General features: G+C 44.3%; 1 protein-coding gene across 1 annotated transcript in view; it reads right to left on the bottom strand.

Moving 5' to 3' along the window:
• LOC147688747 (uncharacterized) overlaps positions 1-19,195 on the bottom strand; it is a 380,809-nt gene that overhangs the window by 158,491 nt on the left and 203,123 nt on the right. Inside the window, exon 11 of the mRNA XM_086941654.1 lies at positions 5,151-5,223. Within this exon, the coding sequence (XP_086797780.1) occupies positions 5,151-5,223 (73 nt within the window). The remainder of the gene's footprint in view (positions 1-5,150; positions 5,224-19,195) is intronic.

Here is a 19,195-nt window from a genome sequence, read left to right as displayed (position 1 = left end):
CAATACCTTTGGAGTACAGGACACACAAAAAACATGCAGTTGCCAAACAGGCAAATGGGAGAGACAAATTATGTAGTAACATGCAAGCACAGGCACACAATAACAAAGCACAAAACCAAAAAAACAAATTGTCCCCCTAAGATCAGATCAACAACCATAGCGTAATGGTACCGTAATTAGTCCATGCTGCCTGGGAGGAACGGAACAGAAAAAGGAGGGACAAAGAGGCAGGATTGACCACTAGCAGGCAATAATTTTTAAAGGACTCTGGCAGAGACTGATGGAACAAGGTTTCGCACGTAGAGCGACTTGCTCGGATTCAGCCCTCTCGAAATAACTATTAATATAATAATAATCATGTTTTGTGTATTAATAATTGCACCACACAACGTTATTAGCATCTAAGGGAAGCTTGTTTATATGCTTTTACTAACCATAATCCGCTTGCATTCAAATGGCTGCTGCTACACAAGATTTTCTATTGCGCATGTGTCTGTCATACTCACGTGACATGACGTACTACCTTGCTTGGAGGGAAACTTTTGCTTCTGCGCACTAAAACTAAAATGGTTGCTTTGTGTTACAGCATGCATGAAGCTTGCACCGCTGCTTTTGCTAAGCTGTTTGTTTTGTCTAAACACTAAACGCAATAGTTAAAATAAAATAATGGGAATAGATTAGAGATAAGTGGTATACAGAACATTAATTTATTCTTTGTTCTAAAACTGGTTTTTTTCTACTTTGCAACTAGCTCGTGTTTGGGCCTGAGATGTATCTGCAACTCCATTTTGAAACCCACACCGCACATGCGCACCAGAATCCAGAAACACTCAAGTCATGGCATTGAATGAATGCCAAGGACAGTCTTGACTGAGATGCGCCAGGGAAGTTCACCTCTTGACCCTACGTAGAGGAAGCCAATATTGTTAATAATGTATTTGTTAATGGAACATTCATTGTTGGGTGGATAAACATGCATGGGAAAATAAATTGATGGGCGGGAACGCTAATTTCAATATTCAAGAGAAAAGTTACATTCTGGTATGGTGTGACGACCTCTCCTCGTCTTTTGTCCAATCAAAATTGGGGATCCTTACATTTGCAACATTGGGGGGATGGTACACTGCCCTAGAAAATAGTATAACTAGAGTAGGCATAGCTAATTTGTCCGACGTCCAAATAGCTGACCTGTCACTGACCCAACGTACTCAATAGGTGATCGAGAGCAGAGGTGCTGCCGGAGCCTCTGTCAGAAGATGTGATAACCCAATCGGGGTTCGGGAGTTTGAGGTGCTGGCGAAGCACTCTGTCAGAAGATTTTGCTGACCCAATCAGGGTTCAACTGTTAGCTGCAGAGAGGGTCCAACGCAGACGTTTACCCTTTAGCTGCGGGTGCCGGTTCTAGCCTGAGGTGGTCCTGTCCTGATCCAATTTGGTCCGTACCTGTCCTGATTCTGTTCTGCACCTGTTCAATCCTTTCTGGCACCTGCATTTCCGGGCTTTCTGTCCGTTATCTCAGCACGGGCCAGGGTTGGTCTTCACTCCATTCTAGGTAAATATTAAATGTGGGTATGTTAACGTATGTTTCCCTTTTCTATCCTCTTCCTTTGTTTTAATGCCAAAAATAAGTTCTATATCTGCTTTGCATATTATTGTTCTCATTATCATTCTCATAATTGAAAGAATCTTGATCAATAGTGTGTGGACTGTAACATTTGAGAAACTTACATAGATAAAAGGTTACACTTTTCCCGAGTCTGTGGTTATTTGAAAGTAAAGAATAAATGAAATGTTATTATAACTATTATTCTAACATCCCTTGATCCCTTAGGTCCCTAGGTACTAGTGACAAGGATTGGTAAGTCTATGATATAGGACCTAATAAGTAAAGTAAATACAATTTGATAGAGTGTAGGGGTAACCTGCTCAAGAGTAAATGATTTTGTTGTTTATGGGCCCAGGTGAGTATTTTCGGTAAAAATAGTGGGTTCACCCCTCCGCTCTATCAAGACAAATGAAAAGCAAACGCTAGCAATGGGTGGAGTTGGAATGCCACAAAGTATTTACAATAGGCCCCTAAGCGCAAGCGTTGTCTTTGCTCAACCTAAAAAAAGTAACAACACAGAATAAGATTTAGGAAGAGATGTATCGCTATGCAGACCTAATCTAGGCAATGTAATACGCACCCACCACTAGATGGCAGCCTAACAGCGATGAGTCCATTGATCGAAGCCTGCCGTTCTCTGATCGTGGCAGGTTGGAAAATGGCGCCACGTTTAGGAAGAGTGGTGGGAGATGAGCGGGAGGCTAACAGTTATAATGGAAATTACACCAGACCAGGCGAGCAATACCCATTGGGCTCACGGGGCTTCAGCCCCCCCCCGTCGTGTGGCAGCCCTGGCGGAGATAGATTCGCGGGCTGGCGAGCATCTAATTGCAGCCGCACCCGAGTACTTAACAGGTCTTTAAAAGACCATTAATTGTAATGAGGCTTTTGTTGTGTGTTCACCCGTTCTTACAGCCACTCTGTCTGTGGTTGGAAGAAATAGCCCCCCCCAAAAAAATGTGGCTTTCGTTGCCCGCCTGCCCCAGACTATCAAAGAGGCGAGAAACAGTAAATCACGTTTCTCTGTGACTTATTTCAGAGTTTTATCCAATGAAAAATATTTGAAATGAATGTGTGCGGTGTCTACGATTAAAATGAGATTAACGATCAAAATTAAGTTTACGGCTTTAACTTTGCAGCCTATTGCTTACACACGCCCCCTGGGTGGATTGCAGGTCATAGCTCTAACCTGTCTAGTGGTTTCATACAGTTTCTCAAACCGGCCAGATACTCGACATGAAGTTTACATTCAATACATGCGATGGAAGGAGTGAACCTCACTCCGTAGAAAGGAACAATTCTCCTGAAGCTTTCCACAGGGCATGTTTTACAGCACACTGTACTGTGTTGTATTTGCATTTAAATAGCGGCTCTGGTGTATGCTCAGTGGTGGCAGCTGAGGACCTGAGGTGGGTCCGGAACTACCGTAAAAAAATAGTCAATAATGTAAAGTAATAAAAATATATCTGTCATAAGAATAATCCCAAATCAAACCTGTGGCAGGTATCCCTTTGTATGAAAACTGCTGGCGAGAAGAACGAAAGACTGCATTGGGAGATGCTTGTGAGTGAAAAAGTCTGATAACTACTCGCACGGTGCAATGCTGCCTCCTAGTGTATACCAACAGGTACAATTACTTTCTCCTTCACAATCATTCGATGTTTGTTTTGACTCGTCAATAACTTTCTCACGAGAGTTCAGATCATATATCTGACCTCTCGTGAGTTTACAATCCTGTCCCTTGTAGTTCGACAGTTCAATTTTGGAAAGACACTGTTTTGTGTGTTAATCAGCACGAATTACTTCTGGCCACTCGTTGTAAATCTATTGCCGAATAGTAAACAATGAATGCTGAATGCAGCATGGTCAGAACCACCAGGGAGGTGGTGAGGGGGACAAAGACCCAGAACTTAACAGTCAAACGTATGGGCCTGCCCAGTGCTCGTCTTAATAAAACAAGAAGTACTACAATAGCACAGCACCATAAAATACTACACACAGTAATGCGTGCTCAGCTACAGGGTTGTACATACTACAAGGCTCTAACCAATCTGTATGGTTCCCACGTCAACAACAGTGTCCTAAAGCAAGAGCTACAGTTCCCACCCACTACAACGTTCTACCTTAGTGTCTGAAGTTTCCATCCACACTACTACGGTGACTTAGCAGTAAAGTAAAACTCTTGCGTTTGAAGCAGCTTGGCTCTTATCAATACCTCTGTGTAGGCATTTCAAATCCATCATGGCCGTCACTTTAAGCCACTTTAAGGCTTCTGGCTTCCAATACATTGTAATGTTTCCTCAAACCCATAATGAGCTGAACCTCATCATTCTTGGCTGCCAGATGTCCCCCAGTGAGATCATGTGCAATACCCACATACAGGGGCTCTGGCATAATCTAGCCGAGGATTGACTAGTGTTCGAAGTCCATGGGACCTACACCAGCCAGGGTCAAATGGACAATGTTCCTGCAGATGGAGTGATAAAAGAATAAGTTCTTTACGACATTTTCAATTTGAGGATTCACGTTGGTGTCCAGATGAATCTGCTGGCAGTAATATATAATCGGTGAGGGGATTGAAGAGAGCTGAATTGGCTAGGAGATGGCCTGTGCCAAACAGTACCACCTACAGTTTTTGCTACATTTAATTGTAGCGAATTTTTATTCAACCAGGGCTCGAGCCTTCGTGGGCAACCTGTGAGGCTGTGGCACAGGTCTTGTATTCCATTGAACTCCAGACATATATGTACGTCTACGGCAAAGAACTGGAAGCAAAAGCATCAATACAAGATGACAGCATAGAGAGGGCAAAGACCGGCCCATATTAAAATGACAGGAGAGAAGAGGGGGCCTCAGTGGAACCCCAGCCTAGCTTGAGTGAGCAGGCCTGAACAGCTTCTTGGTCTCACCCTAGATGTTATGCCGAGCTCAGAGGGATTGATCGAACCCAGGCCTAGGCCATTTTGTAATTGAAATGAAGGAGTGGAACGACGAGGAAAGTATGATGTCACACCAGATGTGTACTCCTTGCAGCCGGGTCACTAGGTTGAATGCAACATCCCTGAAGATGGCATCTTGAGGATACGGTTTGGCTGCCAAAATGAAACCCTCGGGCTGTGGCTGAATACCAACGGAGTGAATGTCCAAGGCAAGACCCAGTTTCAAAGACATGTCCAGTGGTGTTAGGATTATGGCGAAATTCCAAGGGCGTAGTCACATGAAGCCCTATGGCTAAGGGGAATTTTGGCGTACAGATTAGATCCTTAGGGCTATTTATAAAGGTCGGGCGAAGCCCATAGAGAGTACTGGCCACCTGCCAGTTTTGTGTCTGAAAATTAGATGGAGTTTCTCCTGCTAAGCCTGATAAAGTAGTGTGCCTTTCAGTGACCTACTTGATAATGACCCCCACTAAGAGACAGCGTTTATTAGTTTTTGCTAAAGAGGTCTCTTGCCTCGTTCATTATATTGGCAACATCAAATCACAATAATTATGAACAAAACTGATAATCCGAAACTGTAATACTTACAAAAATATATCTCTTACCATGGGCAAACCCTACTGACATCCACAGTGCAATCAGATTTGCAGTCTCAGAAAGTACTCTTGAGAAGAACTCCTGAAATAAAATAAGTTGCAAGCTTACAATCAACCAACAGTATTATAGGAGGAATCACAATTATTATTTAGATAACTATAAAAATGATCTAGAACTCCTGGCACAACGTGTTTATTATTGTTGTATTCTTTACCCTAAATAAAAAAAATAACATTTGAAAAACCTAGTCTCCGTTTTAGTCCATTGTGTCATATGATGACGGAAAAAAGATGAGGTTGACTAGTCTTTAGTGTTTACATATGATCTGACTTATTCACAGGCTTGCCGCCTCAGGACATTTCTGAACTAAAAGAATTCTAGACATGAAGTGCTTCTTAGCAGTATACAACACGGCGCCCCACTAGTCTTCAAACAAAGTGATTTACTTAACAAAAACACACTGAACGTTTATTGCTGGAAATGAAAATAAGTTACTTACCTGTAACTGCAGTTATCCAGCATGGGTATCTTTCACAGATTCACCTGGTTGAATCATTCCCTGTCATCGAAGTGGGAGTCCCACGGTACCATAATCAAGCAGTATGGTAAAAGTATCATGGGCTATAATGGCCCTAGACCATCAGTTTCATAAACTGTCTATGTCCTTGTTAAAAAAGGGCCAAAGTTTAAACTATAACCAATCAGCTGTTAGCACCCCTTAGAACACTCCCAAGAGAGGCAGAGTCCCTCAGATTTTCAAGCACAATTGGGTGTAATGTCCTAGCCATAAGGGGAGCCTCTCTGGGGAGAAGGGTAGGTCACACGTGAATCTATGAAATATACCAATACGGGATAACTGCAGTTACAGTTAAGGAACTCATTTTCTTATCCAGTATTGGAGTATCTTTCATACATTCACATGCTTGAATCAGAGTAGCAAGCAGTATCATGATGAATGTAATTAGCCTTAGCGAATGGTGGGTAACAATAATATGCAGAATCTTTTCCATTTTGACCTGTAGGCAACTGGGTAGATGCTGGCTCCAGGTGACATATCTGACCCCTGTTCATGGTCAGAAGAGATGGCGTTGGAGGAAGGTGAATGGGTTTGGCCTCTGAGAGCAGGAAAAGCTCCAAAAACCAGTGCTGCCTGTGCCACGTGGGGTGATCAGCAGGAGACAACAGCGTTCTGCCTACATCTTGGTGAGGAGCTTGGGAGTCGTTTCGTTTCAAAATGCTTTATTCGGTTTGTATAGGTACAACCATATAGCAACATTCATGAATACAATTGAAGTCACTTTTATAAAGAATGATGAAACTTGCTAAAACAATTACATTAATGCAGGCAATCAAGATAAAATCTGAAAGAAAAAATAATCACTAAATATAGCGTCAGGTTACACATTTGGTGCAAGGCATGTCAAGGGGAATAATACTAAATAAGAGGCCTATACAGGGCGAAAAGTGCAGTAATGTGTGCAAAATAAGCAAGGATAGAACATAGCATTTAGCAGCAATTTAGCAAATTAATGCAAAACATATCACATTAATATACCATAGGATAATCACTTGTAAATAGCAGCCTTTTTAAACGTTTGATACAACATGCAAATAGATGGTACTAAACAAGAGACCTATGCTAGGCCTAAAGTGCAATAATATGTGCAAAATATGCAAAAAGGGGACGTTTGTATTTAGCAGCAATTTTTAAAGTGTAGTGCAAAACTTGCTAAGTGAGGTAGTACCAGTCAGGGAGAAGCCTAGACTGAGCATAAAGTGCAATAGTGTGTGCAAATTATGCAAAGGATAACTAAAGTGCAATGTCTACAACATCTCTTACGTATTTTAGCAACAATTGTATACAATCGAAGAAAGGCCTGAACTGGGCATAAAGTGCAAAAATATGTGCAAAAATATGCAAGGATAACTAAAGTGCATTGTCTGTAAAGTCTGTTACATATTTATCAACAATTATATACAAGAAGTTTAAAAAGGTATAAGTCCAGAGGGGTACAGAGCCAAGGGAACAATCGATACGGGGTCTAAAATCATGATAATAACCAGAGTTCACGTATAAGAGAAATGCATAAGGTTTGACAGTAGCTCACAATTGATCAATAGGTGTCTTTTCCAACGGAAATCATATGATAATTGATTTCCTGTGCCTGATACATTTAAGAACATAAGTGGCTACACGGTAACATATGTTAGGGGACGACAGGTCAAACAATAGTTGCATTGCAGCTCTTATATCACACGTACTGTATTATAAAAATAATTGTTTTTGATAAAATTTTCTAAAACCAGTATAAAAGTTGCAAAATAGTAAAAAGTGGCAGATACTCTGTTTCGATTTCCCATCGCATGGGCACGGGCAAGACCCCGGCTTCTTTAAAGTAGGGAAGGCCACCAAATGGTGGGCTATACCCAGCCTCAGGCGTGCCAAAACGAAACGATGGGAGTTAATACTGACGAATGTAAGGTATGATGGGAGTCCTGTATTTAAATTGTATTCCAGGTACAGTTTAAAAGTACTTTGTGTAGCATACCCCTTCATTCTAATCCCTTCAGCATGATCCATGTAGGTGGTTTTAAGGTCACGCTTCGTTAAAACTGATTCTGTTGGGGTATCTTTAAAAATATCCTGGCCAAAAAGGGAATTATACCAGTGAAAAATGTGTTTTAGCCAGGGGATTTTTAAGTGCTGGTCCAATTTAATACAGTCTAAAATTAATTCCTGGGTAAACTTGGTTTCATCTTTGGCCCAGATGGAACGCCAGAGGGAGAGGGGACGTAGTGCAATCAAGTCTGTGGCATGGTGTATGTCCAGCTCCCTATGTGTAATTTCGTTGGAGGCTGAAGCAGGAAGACATAATAGGCGTTTAAGGTACTTATTTTCTTCCTGCTGAATGGAGAGGGCGATCTGGGAATTATATCCCCATATCCCTGCTCCGTAAAGGGCAGAGGACATGCACCTGGAGTTATAAATGGAAATCATCTCCCTTATTCTACGCCCCCCTAGTTTGGAGGCGAATCTGAAGATGCAGTTTGTATTTCTGATCATCTTCATGCCTATGCAAGATTGCTCGTTTGCCCATCTCCCGTCCCCAGAGAAAGTAATGCCTAAGTAACAGAAATGTTGCACAGACTCAAGTTTATCCCCATCAAGGAAGAATGACTTACTTTTCTTTAGTTTCTTCCCACAGGTCATAGTCATAGTCTTACCCTTATTAATTTTGAGCATTCTGCCTTTAATAAAAACATTAAATTTGTCAATTAACTTTTGGAGCCCATTCGCGGTCCTGGAAATCAGGACCGCGTCGTCCGCGTATAAGAGGACGGGTATTTGTTTGCCATTTATCATAGGGGCATCTGCATAGGACTCTTGTAGGGACTGATCGACCTGGTTTATAAAAAGGGAAAACAGCAAGGGTGCGAGAACGCACCCTTGTCTAATCCCTCTACCTATTTTAAAAAAGGGGGTGCACTCTCCATTTGGTCCAAATCTAACTTTGCTTGATAAGCTACTGTACATTCTGGCCAACAAGTGAATGATTTCGGGGGGTGCGCCCATAGCAAGTAATGTTGGCCAGAGCAGTGTGTGTTCCACTAGATCGAACGCCGAGCTTAGATCGGCAAAACACATGAACAAATGCCCTTCCTTTGCTCTTGTGTACTTGCCGATGATAAGCTCAAGGTTCACACACTGCTCCATGGTTCCTATGCCCCTACGGAACCCGTACTGAATGGGTGATAGGACATTATTGTCCTCAACCCAGGACTCTAATCTTCCCAGAAGCATGCGACTCAATATTTTTAGTGACGAGTCCAAAAGAGAAATTGGGCGATAATTACGTGCTTCAGCCCTTGAACCTTTTTTGAAAAGTGGCACCAAAATGGATTGACCCCATGAGGTAGGTAGTTCATTCTCAATAGCAGCATTAAAATAGCGTGTTAAAATAGGCGCCCATAGGTCAATCTTGGATTTAAAAAAGTCCACAGGGACCCCATCTGGGCCCGGGGCTTTCCCCCCCTTGCTTTTCTCTATAGCATCCTGCACCTCATTTAAAGATACTGTAAACAATAATTTCTCCCATTTAAAATTAATTGGCATTCCAGTTAAAACATTAGGATCTGAGGCCAAGGTACAATTAAAGGAACAATCAGAGTTAAAAATCCCAGTGAAGTGTATAATCCAATCTTGACAGCTGACATGCGAAGTAAGTTCGGGGATGTTGTCATTCTTTAAGAACGGACTGTTTACAGTGCCCCAGAAGAGTTTGTGATCTTTTGTTTCCGCTGCCTGATCTAATTTGACCCATGCCTCGTCCTGTAGTTCTCTCTTCCGAGCAGCCAGGGCGATTTTGTAGTTGTGACGCTCTTCCCTTATCTTACAGTGGTCTCTCGGTTTTGTATCTAACGAGGTTTTTAGCCTTTTTAGTGACTGGGCACAGTTATCATCAAACCACGCTGTCTTAACTTTTCTTGGCTCCCGTGATTTGCGTGCCAGTGATTTCTCAACAGTTTGTGTGATGATTAAAAATTTAGACAGCAAGATTTCTGGGCATGGTGTTGGGGATAAACAGTACTCCACTTCTCCGTAGCAATTAATAATTACATTGGTGACAATTTTGGTAGGGTCAACTTTTGTCCATTTCACCCTCATCCCATTTGGTCTTCCTACGGAGATGTCCTGGATAGGTTGGCCGTGAGAGTTCCTTTTTGACGGCCAGCCCTGTAATTCGACAGATACACTGTTGTGGTCACTGACCGTTTGTTCAATTACCCACACATTTATATACGTTGCAGAGATGGAGACGATAATGTGGTCTATAAATGATTGGCTGTTCCTTCCATGGAATGTCGGGCATCTAACATTGTTAGCATTCGTATTGCATTCAAGAAGTTCCAGATCATATTTGGCCAGTAGGTTATTCAAGGCACTTCCTAGGATGTTGTGTGGGAAGTGATTGAAAACGCTGGTAGTTTCCCTTCCAGAGTATTCCTCCCTGTGGCCACAAGCCCCCTTAAGTGCATAAGAGCACATTTTGATATTAAAATCTCCGGCCCACAAGATTACAGCTGGTTTAGAGGAGCTTGATAACATTGCATCAATAGCCTGCTCGATGTCAGAGATGAACAACCCCTGGCTGTGGCTGGCGATGTTATTATAGAAGTTCACGATTATTAGATCTTTAGGTCCATTATGGGCCACGCGCAAAACGGATGCGTAATCTCCCAAGATTACATGGTTACTGACCCAAAACTCAGTCAATGTTGTAGATAGCAGGGTCACTAACCCCCCCTTGGCGCGGCCAGCCTGCGAAGCCACAGCCAGCACGCTGAAGGAGGAATATCCCTCGACATGTACTTCTGCTCTGTCCCACGTTTCTTGAAGGCATATGATGTCATAGCCTTGCTTAAGAAAGTCATCCCATACGGGTGTGTTTACCTTGGAAGCTAGGCCCGCTACATTCCACGTGATAACCCTCAGTGAACTTTCCCTGGATACATGGGATGGAATAATTTCTGTTGTGGCTGTCGATGACATTTGATCGCCTAGGTGGTTTACAACAGTACAGGTGCTGTTAACTATCGTTGCCATGTCGTTAGGGCTGATTGTAGGGTTCTCTATGGAGGGTTCATTTGCAGGAGGGATTTCAGGCGGGCATGTGCGGGTGGGGTTGGCTATCGTGGTTAAATTATTTAGATTTAGAGCAGAAGTGTCTATATGGATTTCACTTTCTCCAGTAGATGTATCCGGGAGTCAATCGTTTTCATCAAGAGGGTTGAACATCTGGAATCTGTTAGATGTTGGAACAGCGAATTGTCCAAAGATGTTACTTCCAGACCCGATTGTATTGTGATAATTAAGATAGTTGGGGTTAGGCATTCTGTACAATTCCATAGGCGGTTGTGGAACATGCTGATTATTAAATACATGAGTGGTCGGAGGATACAAAGGGTGGGAAGGATACCCGGTTAATTGTACAGGTGTCTGCTGTGCAGATGGGTAAGGTGTATTAGTTGCTCTAGGATGTTTGAAATTCTGCACGGGAGTCTTAAACCCCACCAGGTTTCTATAAAAATAATCCAAAGGAAACAGGGTTGTATTGTATTCATTATCAGAGGGGATGGGTGCGTTCAAGATGGAGTCTCGCGCCCATTCGGTGGTTTTGTAATTTATGATTACGCAGTCCCCGTTTATTTCCTTTTTGCTTGGACCCACCCATCCCACCCTTTGAGTTGAAATAATCTGGCCTGCACCACTTAAGGGGAAGCCACAATTATGGACCAGCCAGTGTAAAATTTTATTTTTAAGAGTTTCACTGTTTTCAAATTGGGAGGGTTTGAGTTTTGGTACGTTAGCAAGGATTGCTACCAGAGGCCTACTTTCTGGTGGAAGATTGATCACGGCGGGGATGATATTGTTATAGTAGCTACGCGCCGGTGGGTTCCTGCTTGCTGAGGTATAGTCCTTGGGCACCTCCCCGGTTGCTCTGTGAGAGGTGGAAGGAGATGGGCCGTTATGGGCGTTACTTTGTAGAGTTATGGTTTTACCGGTAGGTGCTGGTGGATTCGTATTACTCACTGGTGGAGCCTGTGGTTTAGGTACAGTATGGGCAGTTGTTTTTGCCTTATTCCTAGTTGATACATTTGGGATGGGTAGGGTGGTTTGTGTAGTTTGTGTAGTTTGTGGGCCTAGGTGTTCAAGGATGTCTAATTTGGCTAGGCCCAATTTTTCCAGGTTTTCCACCTTTTTACCTATTTGCTCAAGTTTGTCATTTAGGGGAGCAATAAGGTGCTTCATAACATCCGTGATTTGGACCAGTATAGACTCCATATTAACTACCGGTCCTGTATTAGGCACCAATTGTGCAATTCCATTAGATGGTTCTGTGGGGGGTGTTGGTAAGATGGTCTTCTTTCTTTTGCCCTTTGGTTTCGTACATCCCCTAAAGAGAGCCTGTGGTTTCCTAATGTGAGTGCGTCTGGTTCTGCGATGGGCGGTGCCCTGGTTGGTTATACTACTGTCGCTACTATTGTTGGCTAGATCTATTGTATGCATAGTATCTGCGTTGTCGCAGGTAATCAATGATGCGCTAGGCGCAGCACTGGGGCCCGGTTCCTCGGGTGGTGAAACATCAATCTGTAAGTTAGGAGTTAGGGATAGGCGACTGTCCCTATCTTGGAGTTTTGTGGGAGATGTAGGAAGGTCTTCTGTGGGTGGAGGCACAGTTCCAGGGAGACCTGTGTAAGATTGCATCAGAATGGAATCGTTTGATAATGCTGTCATGTTGATATTATATACAGTGCTATCAACAGGTTGTGGTGTGCGGTGAATTAGACAGGCACTAGGTGGTAGAGACAAACGTCTCTCAGTGTTTTCGATGGCATTTGCTACCACTACAATTGTCTGTTGAAGCATGCGATCAATAGCAGTTAACGTTGGTAACGGTGTCTTGGTTTGGGCAGTGGTCCTTGCAACGGAGCGTGTGTTAATAGGCGTTTTTTTAACCATGTTCTTGGTGGTGGGTTTAGATGCAGTTGGAGCCATTAGCAATGTATATTAATCACAAAACGTTGTACCTTGATAGTCGCTGCGGAATTGGCCAAGGGGTAGTGCCCAGCCCAGTCTCCTCAGGCCTCTGAGGGCCACAGAGGGCCCGCCCTTTGCCCGGGCCTAGCCCCGGGCACAGCCCCGCGCGCGGTCCCGCGATGCGGTGAAGACCGGCCCCTTAAGCGGCGCCTCCGGGCGCCAAGCCTCTACGTGACTTCCGCTCGCGTCGCGGAGGCTGCTGGGACTTGTAGTCTCTACTCCCCCTGCACGGCTGCAGGCCCGATGGAGAAGGGCAGCAGCGGGGGGAGGAGACAACAGGCAGCTGGCGCGATGGAGGAGGCACTGGGGCCCCGTGCTGTTTGGCTGGGAGGTCTCCGGGGTCCCTGGATGTTGCGAGGCAAGCTGATGGAAGGTCCGTCGAGCAGGTAGGCTCGCTCCCTGAAACGCTGTGGCCGAGCTTGGGAGTCATTGGGATGGAGGGATAAGCGTATGCTGATATTCCGGATCATCGCATCGAAAGGGCATTCCCCCGCGGTCTTTGGAGAGGGAATCTGCTGGCATAAAACTGCATTTGGTATTGCTGTCCATAGCAAAGAGGTTCAGCGTTGGTTTCCCCCATCTAGAGAACACCTTGTCTAGCTAATGTTGTTCCAATTCCCACTCGTGGCAACTGTCCTTTGTCCTGCTGAGAGCATCTGCTAAAGTATTCCGAAGTCCTAGAACGTGTTCAGCTCTTCGGGATAACCTGGGACCCATAAGCCAACGCCAAAGCTCTTAGGCTTTTTGGGAGAGTGCTAGAGATTTTGTTCCTCCTCGTTTGTTTATGTAATACATGCTAGTCGGGTTGTCTGTATGAACCAGCACCAAGGATAATGAGATCATTGGGAGGAAAGCCTCAGAGAGTGGAATATGGCTTCGAGCTCCAGGCTGTTGATGTACATTAGTTGTTGAGGTGAGGACCATATCCCTTTGATTTGAAGGTGCTGCAAATGGCCTTCCCAGCCCTCCATAAAGACATTTGTTGCGACGATGAAATCTTGAACCAATGGCAGAATGGTGAGGCCTTCTGAAAGATGTGGTTTGAGACACCACCATTTCAACGCTTCCCTCATGCGTGGGGTGATGCAGATGATTCTTCAAGGGACCCCATTGCCAGCACCCACTGCAGTTGAAGCTCCTCTGGCAGCAGTCTTATTTTGGGGCAAGCCAGTGGGATTAAATCGATAGCTAAAGAAAGCATGCCTAGGAGTGATCTGAATATCCTCACAGAAACGTACTGTCTTCCTGCAATGTTTTGTGCTAAGTTTGCCAACTGCTCTTGTTTGTCTCGAGAGAGGAAAGCCTTGTACTGGAGTGTGCCCAGTTCAGTTACAAGGAATGTCATTGTTTGACAGGGAAAGACAGAAAATTTCTTTTGGTTTATGGTAAGGCTGAGCTTGTGAAAAAGTGCCAGGCAGGCTTCTGTAGCTTTGGTTGCTTGCAGACAGATTGGAGCTTTTCACAGCCAGTCATCGAAGTAAGGGAATACTTGATGATCTTGCTTTATTAGGGTGGCTGCTACTGGGGCAATGCACTTGGTGAATATCAGAGGAGCATATTTCAGGCCGAAGGGAAGGACCTTGAATTGGTAATAAGTACCAGCTATGGTGAATCTGAGGTATCTTCGCTGCTTGGGGTAGGTGGGGATATGAAAATAGGCATCTTCCAGCTATGGAGATGTCATGCAATCTCCACTGTTGAGGTGCTGTAGGATGTTTGAGTGTGTAATCATCCAAACGGTTTGCTTCCTGAGGAATTTGTGGAGTTTCCTGAGATCTAAAATAGGTCTCCATTGGCGGACATGGGACTTGGATCTAGTATTAGAGTGAGGTCGGGCGGGGTTTAGTGACTCCCCAGTATTTCCACTGTCATATCTCCTGTTATTATCTGTGCTATTCGTAGGGGTGGTTGGTGTCCGGCTGGGGAGAAGGAGGCCGGGTGCTTCTACACTTTCTCCTCCTCTACTTTTTCCTACTTTTAGGGCTTTAGTTATTCGGGGCGACAGGCACGCTGCTAGGGGGGTTAGGCTGTAGCCAACTGCAGGGTTGCAGGGTGGGGGGCTGGAGGAGGGGGTTTGTTTTGCCTTTATTTTGTTTCTATGGCCTTTTTTCTTCTTTTCCTTTTCTTCCTTTCTTTTAGTATAGTTGGCGAAACGTTTTGATTGTATTTTGTATCCGTATCGGGTGTTCTTGCTTATTTCATTATCCTGATCTTTGGGTGGGCGGGCTCTGAGGACTGGCGCTTGATGTAAACTGTGTATTGTATGGTTTTATATCCTGGATACTATGCTTTAACGCCTGTGTCTCAAATATAGCTGTTCCTGATCTGCATATCCTGTTGCTCTGCCTAGCCACCGTATTAGTATTTTGATTGTGTGACACCCGATATGTTTCTTTAGTTAAATTAAAAAATAAAACCTTTATCTTATTCTGTGATTTCATTCTGCATTTAATACAAACTTTATCCTGAATCACTGCCGGACCTCAGGGATGTCGGCTGAATAGCTGTGGTGTATCGGAGTATACTTGCTCCTATTTTTGATTAGCGGCCGGCCCCTGCGGTTGTAGGCCCATGCTTGTAAGGTTATTGAAATAAACAATAAAGGTTTTCAAAAAAATAAATAAATAAAATAGGTCTCCACTCTCCTGATTTCTTGCTTATAATGAAAAAAACAGGAGTAGAATCCTTTTCCCCTTTGAGTCACAGGAACCTTCTCTATCACTCCCTTGGTAAGCATTATCCTGGCCTCTTGTTTTAATAAGTGAAGACGAGGGGAGTGTGTTCCCCTAGACGGAGTGTTTGGTGGTTGTTCTGTAAACTCCAGGGTATAGCCATAGTTAAATCCAAAACCCATCTGTCCATTGTGATCCTCTGCCAGTAATGGATGTGGTTGGAGATTTACGGACCAACGAGACAGGAGGGGGTAGAAGCTGGTACCTGACTGGGGTCACTGCTTGCGGCCTGTGTTGTGGACCTGGGATGGTTGGCGATATGCTGGCTGCTGGTAACCCTGTCTATAGTGTGACTGGTAGATCTGGTACTGCTCGGTGCATTGGTATGCACCTCTATAGCTCGAAAAGGTTGTCCACGTGCTCCTAGAAAGGGCAACTTTCGATACTGTAGAGTGCCGAGGGATTTGGCGGTATCAGTGGCTAGCAAGGCGTCATCAATATGCTTTCCAAATAAAGTATCTCCATCATATGCCATGTCCAGGATCTTAGATTGTACTTTAGGTCTGAATAAGGTTGCCTTAAGCCATTCCTGGAGCGGTAAGATCACTGCATCAGCCAGTTGTCTAAAGCCTGTGGTGGCTATACCATAGTGCAGTCAACCACCTCAGAGGCCGCGCACTCTCCTTCCATCGATATTTTCTTAGCTTCCTGTCCACTATCCTCTGGGATGAGGTCCAACATGGAACCCATATCGGACAACATCTGGCAGTCATAACAGTCAAGAATTGCTAAGGCGTTAGCCACTCGTACGGTTATGGCAGACGTGGTGGAGAAGCTTTTGCCAATATTATCCAAGAGGCGACCCTTCCTGTCAGGTGGTTAAGTAATAGGGGGTTGATGGATTTCTTTATCTCCTCTGCACTGCCTGAGATATGACTGAATCAGGCCTGGGGTATCCTCTAAGGCATGAAGGGGAATCCTCCAGGGCCCTATATTTCTTATCGATTTGAGGCAGGACAGCAGCCACTGTGGCCTGAACTTCATGACTTTAAGCCCCTCCTGCCAAATATAGTCAATAATGGGGATGGAGCATACCGATTTCCTTGTCTATTCTTTAAAGTCATAAAGGATGCAGTCTAATTGATTGACTGCCATAGGAAAATGGAATTTGGTATCCACTCTCTGCATTAAGTTGTGAAAACCTCCAATATCCTCCGGAGGCTATCGGAAGCAGGAGTTTAATTCCCTGCTTGCCGCCCAAGGAACCCAGGCCATGGCGCTGTTAGTTCTCGATCATGATCTGCATGGAACAGTTGTAGGTAACGCTGATGAGTATACTAGTTTATGGGATCCCGGACCCTAACATCTATCCATCTGCTCCTAAAATCCCACTATTTGTACTTGGAGCCCTAGGAACTCGCGTCATGCGCTTAGTACTGATATTTTCTATTGAGCTGGTCTCAACTCCTTTTTGTGTCCCTTATCGTTTGGACAACCCTAATTAAGGGCTCTCCCTCTGTGCCTCACACTATGTACTGTTGTCGCCCTGATGAAGGTGTAGCCCACATTGGGTGAGGCACCGAAACGCGCTTTGGCGCTGAATAACCTTGTGTGTCTGGATTCAACTATTGTCTTCAAACAAGAGAACACACGAAAGTCCTTCATATTTAGGAAACTACACCAACCTTTTATCCTAGAGTTTTGATTGTGGTTAGAATGTATTTGATTGATGTTTATGCCTGAGTATGCATGCACCCTTGAAATGTTGAATGAATGCTGGGTTTGAATGTGTGTGTGTGTGGGACCTGATTTATATTTATATGGCTGATGTTTTTCACATTTATGTCATTAACTCTGTATGTACTTATTTTGATCAATGTAATGAATGTCTATCATTAAAATAAATATAAAGACATTTTGTAAAAAGGTTTCTGTGATGTCATGATGATCAATCGTATCTTGTAGCCCAGTGACGTTATGTACTTAGTGACCCCCTCTGGGCACAGTTTATCGTATAAATAGGCAGGTTGATCTTTGTAGTAGTAATCTGGTTGTTTTTCCCTATCCTTCCTGCCTATTAGCCGCTTCTAGGGGCCCCCTTCTTGGTGGTTATCCACCGGAGGAGAGTCTACAGGTTGATATAGAGGTGGGGCTGGTGTGGTAATTATATAGTTATCCCAGTCATCCGCAGGCCGTGGAGCATCATGAATTTCACCCTCTTCCATGTTCTCATCTGAAGAGAATGAGTTGTCTCTAGGAGGTTCTGGGACGAGGCGTCCTTCTAGTAGTGGCAGGAGGAGGTACAGTTAGAGTGAGAGAGGCAATAGGCTGTGGTGGGGGCAAAGGGTGCTCTTCTTGAGGGAACCTTTTCCTGTAATTCGATAACATAGCCTGCAAGTTCTGGATCAAGGAGGATGGTAGGTGTGTAGTATCCAGTATATGAGGGACCGAGTAAGACCTATAAGACTCAAATTGCCTTGGATGATCGGGGCAATAACGATGGTAGTATTGTTCCCATTATCATAGACTTTGTCTTCTTCCTGACATTTGACATGCAGCTCTGAAGGGCTGTGAGCTGTCCCATACGGACCGTTGTATACTCACTAAAAGTACAATCTCAAAGAACCATAAATGCAAGAAGGAGGAAGGTCCCCACTTAGGATGTCCACCAACGTAAGAGCCAGAAAGATCTGTGTCGTAATAATAGGGCAAGGTGCGAAAAGACCTTTCTTAGGACGAGAACCCTCACTCATCAAGGGTGTGTTGCACACATACTTTACACATTGCCTCTTAACTTAAGCATGACTGCTCAGTGCCAAGCTGCCAGAGGGGGAGCACAGGTTAATTTAGGATGTGCATCTGACTTATCCTGATTAGAGTGGTGGTCCTTACTTGGACAGGGTGCATACCTCTGCCAATTAGAGACCCCATTTCTAACATTGGTGATCAGGGGTGAGGATAGGACTTGTGTTTGTGCAGCACCCCACAGTAATTTAGTGTGCACTACTATCCACATCTAGATCCATTCAAATCAATTATCTCTGATCCCCATACGTATTCTCTTTTTCTACTACTCTCTTCAATTTGAATTTTTAATTTTTCAATTCTTTCTGATTTGCATTTTTGCTTTTTACTCTAAATCATGCCTGGATCTGGATATTCACCTGCAAGAATGAAGTTTGAGCTGATCATACTTGAGGGTTACACTGTGTCCCAGCTCAAGGACTTCTGCAAGGAGTTTGGGCTTCCTGTAAAGAGCACTACCAGGAAGGTGGAGTTGCAAAAGGCACCAATAGCCTATTCAGAAATCCACGCTGCGCTGGATAGAACCTCCGAGGAGGGTGAGGCGGAGGAGGAGGAGGACGGTGTGGACCAGGGTTTGAGAGGGGGCCTTGGGCTGCTGTCTGTGGGGGAGGAGAGAAACTTACTCCCATGAATGAGGGCCCCTTCCAGGGCAAGAAGCAGTGTGTCATACAAAGGCCTGTCCCAAGAGGAGCTAGAGGACAAAAGGGAGGAGAGAAAGTTTAAATTGGAGCTTGCTCAGCTCAAGTTGGAGAGAGAGAAGACCTTAGAGGAGAAAAGGCTAACCACAGAAATGGAGGACAGTACAAAGAGATTGGCCATGGAAGAGGAGGAGAAGAAAGGCAGGTTTGGCCTGAAGAAAATATATTAATATTGGCTCGGAAATTGAGCCTGAGAGAGCCGGACTTCAAAGCCAGGCAGATGGAGTCAGCAGCTATGGTGGCAGCATTTCTTCCATGCCCTCTGAGAGGAGGGCCCA

Source organism: Lissotriton vulgaris, chromosome 10, assembly GCF_964263255.1.
Source record: "Lissotriton vulgaris chromosome 10, aLisVul1.2, whole genome shotgun sequence".
Lineage (NCBI taxonomy): Eukaryota > Metazoa > Chordata > Amphibia > Caudata > Salamandridae > Lissotriton > Lissotriton vulgaris.
Note: the sequence above shows the minus strand (reverse complement) of the source record. Positions and strands in the feature narration are given on the sequence as shown.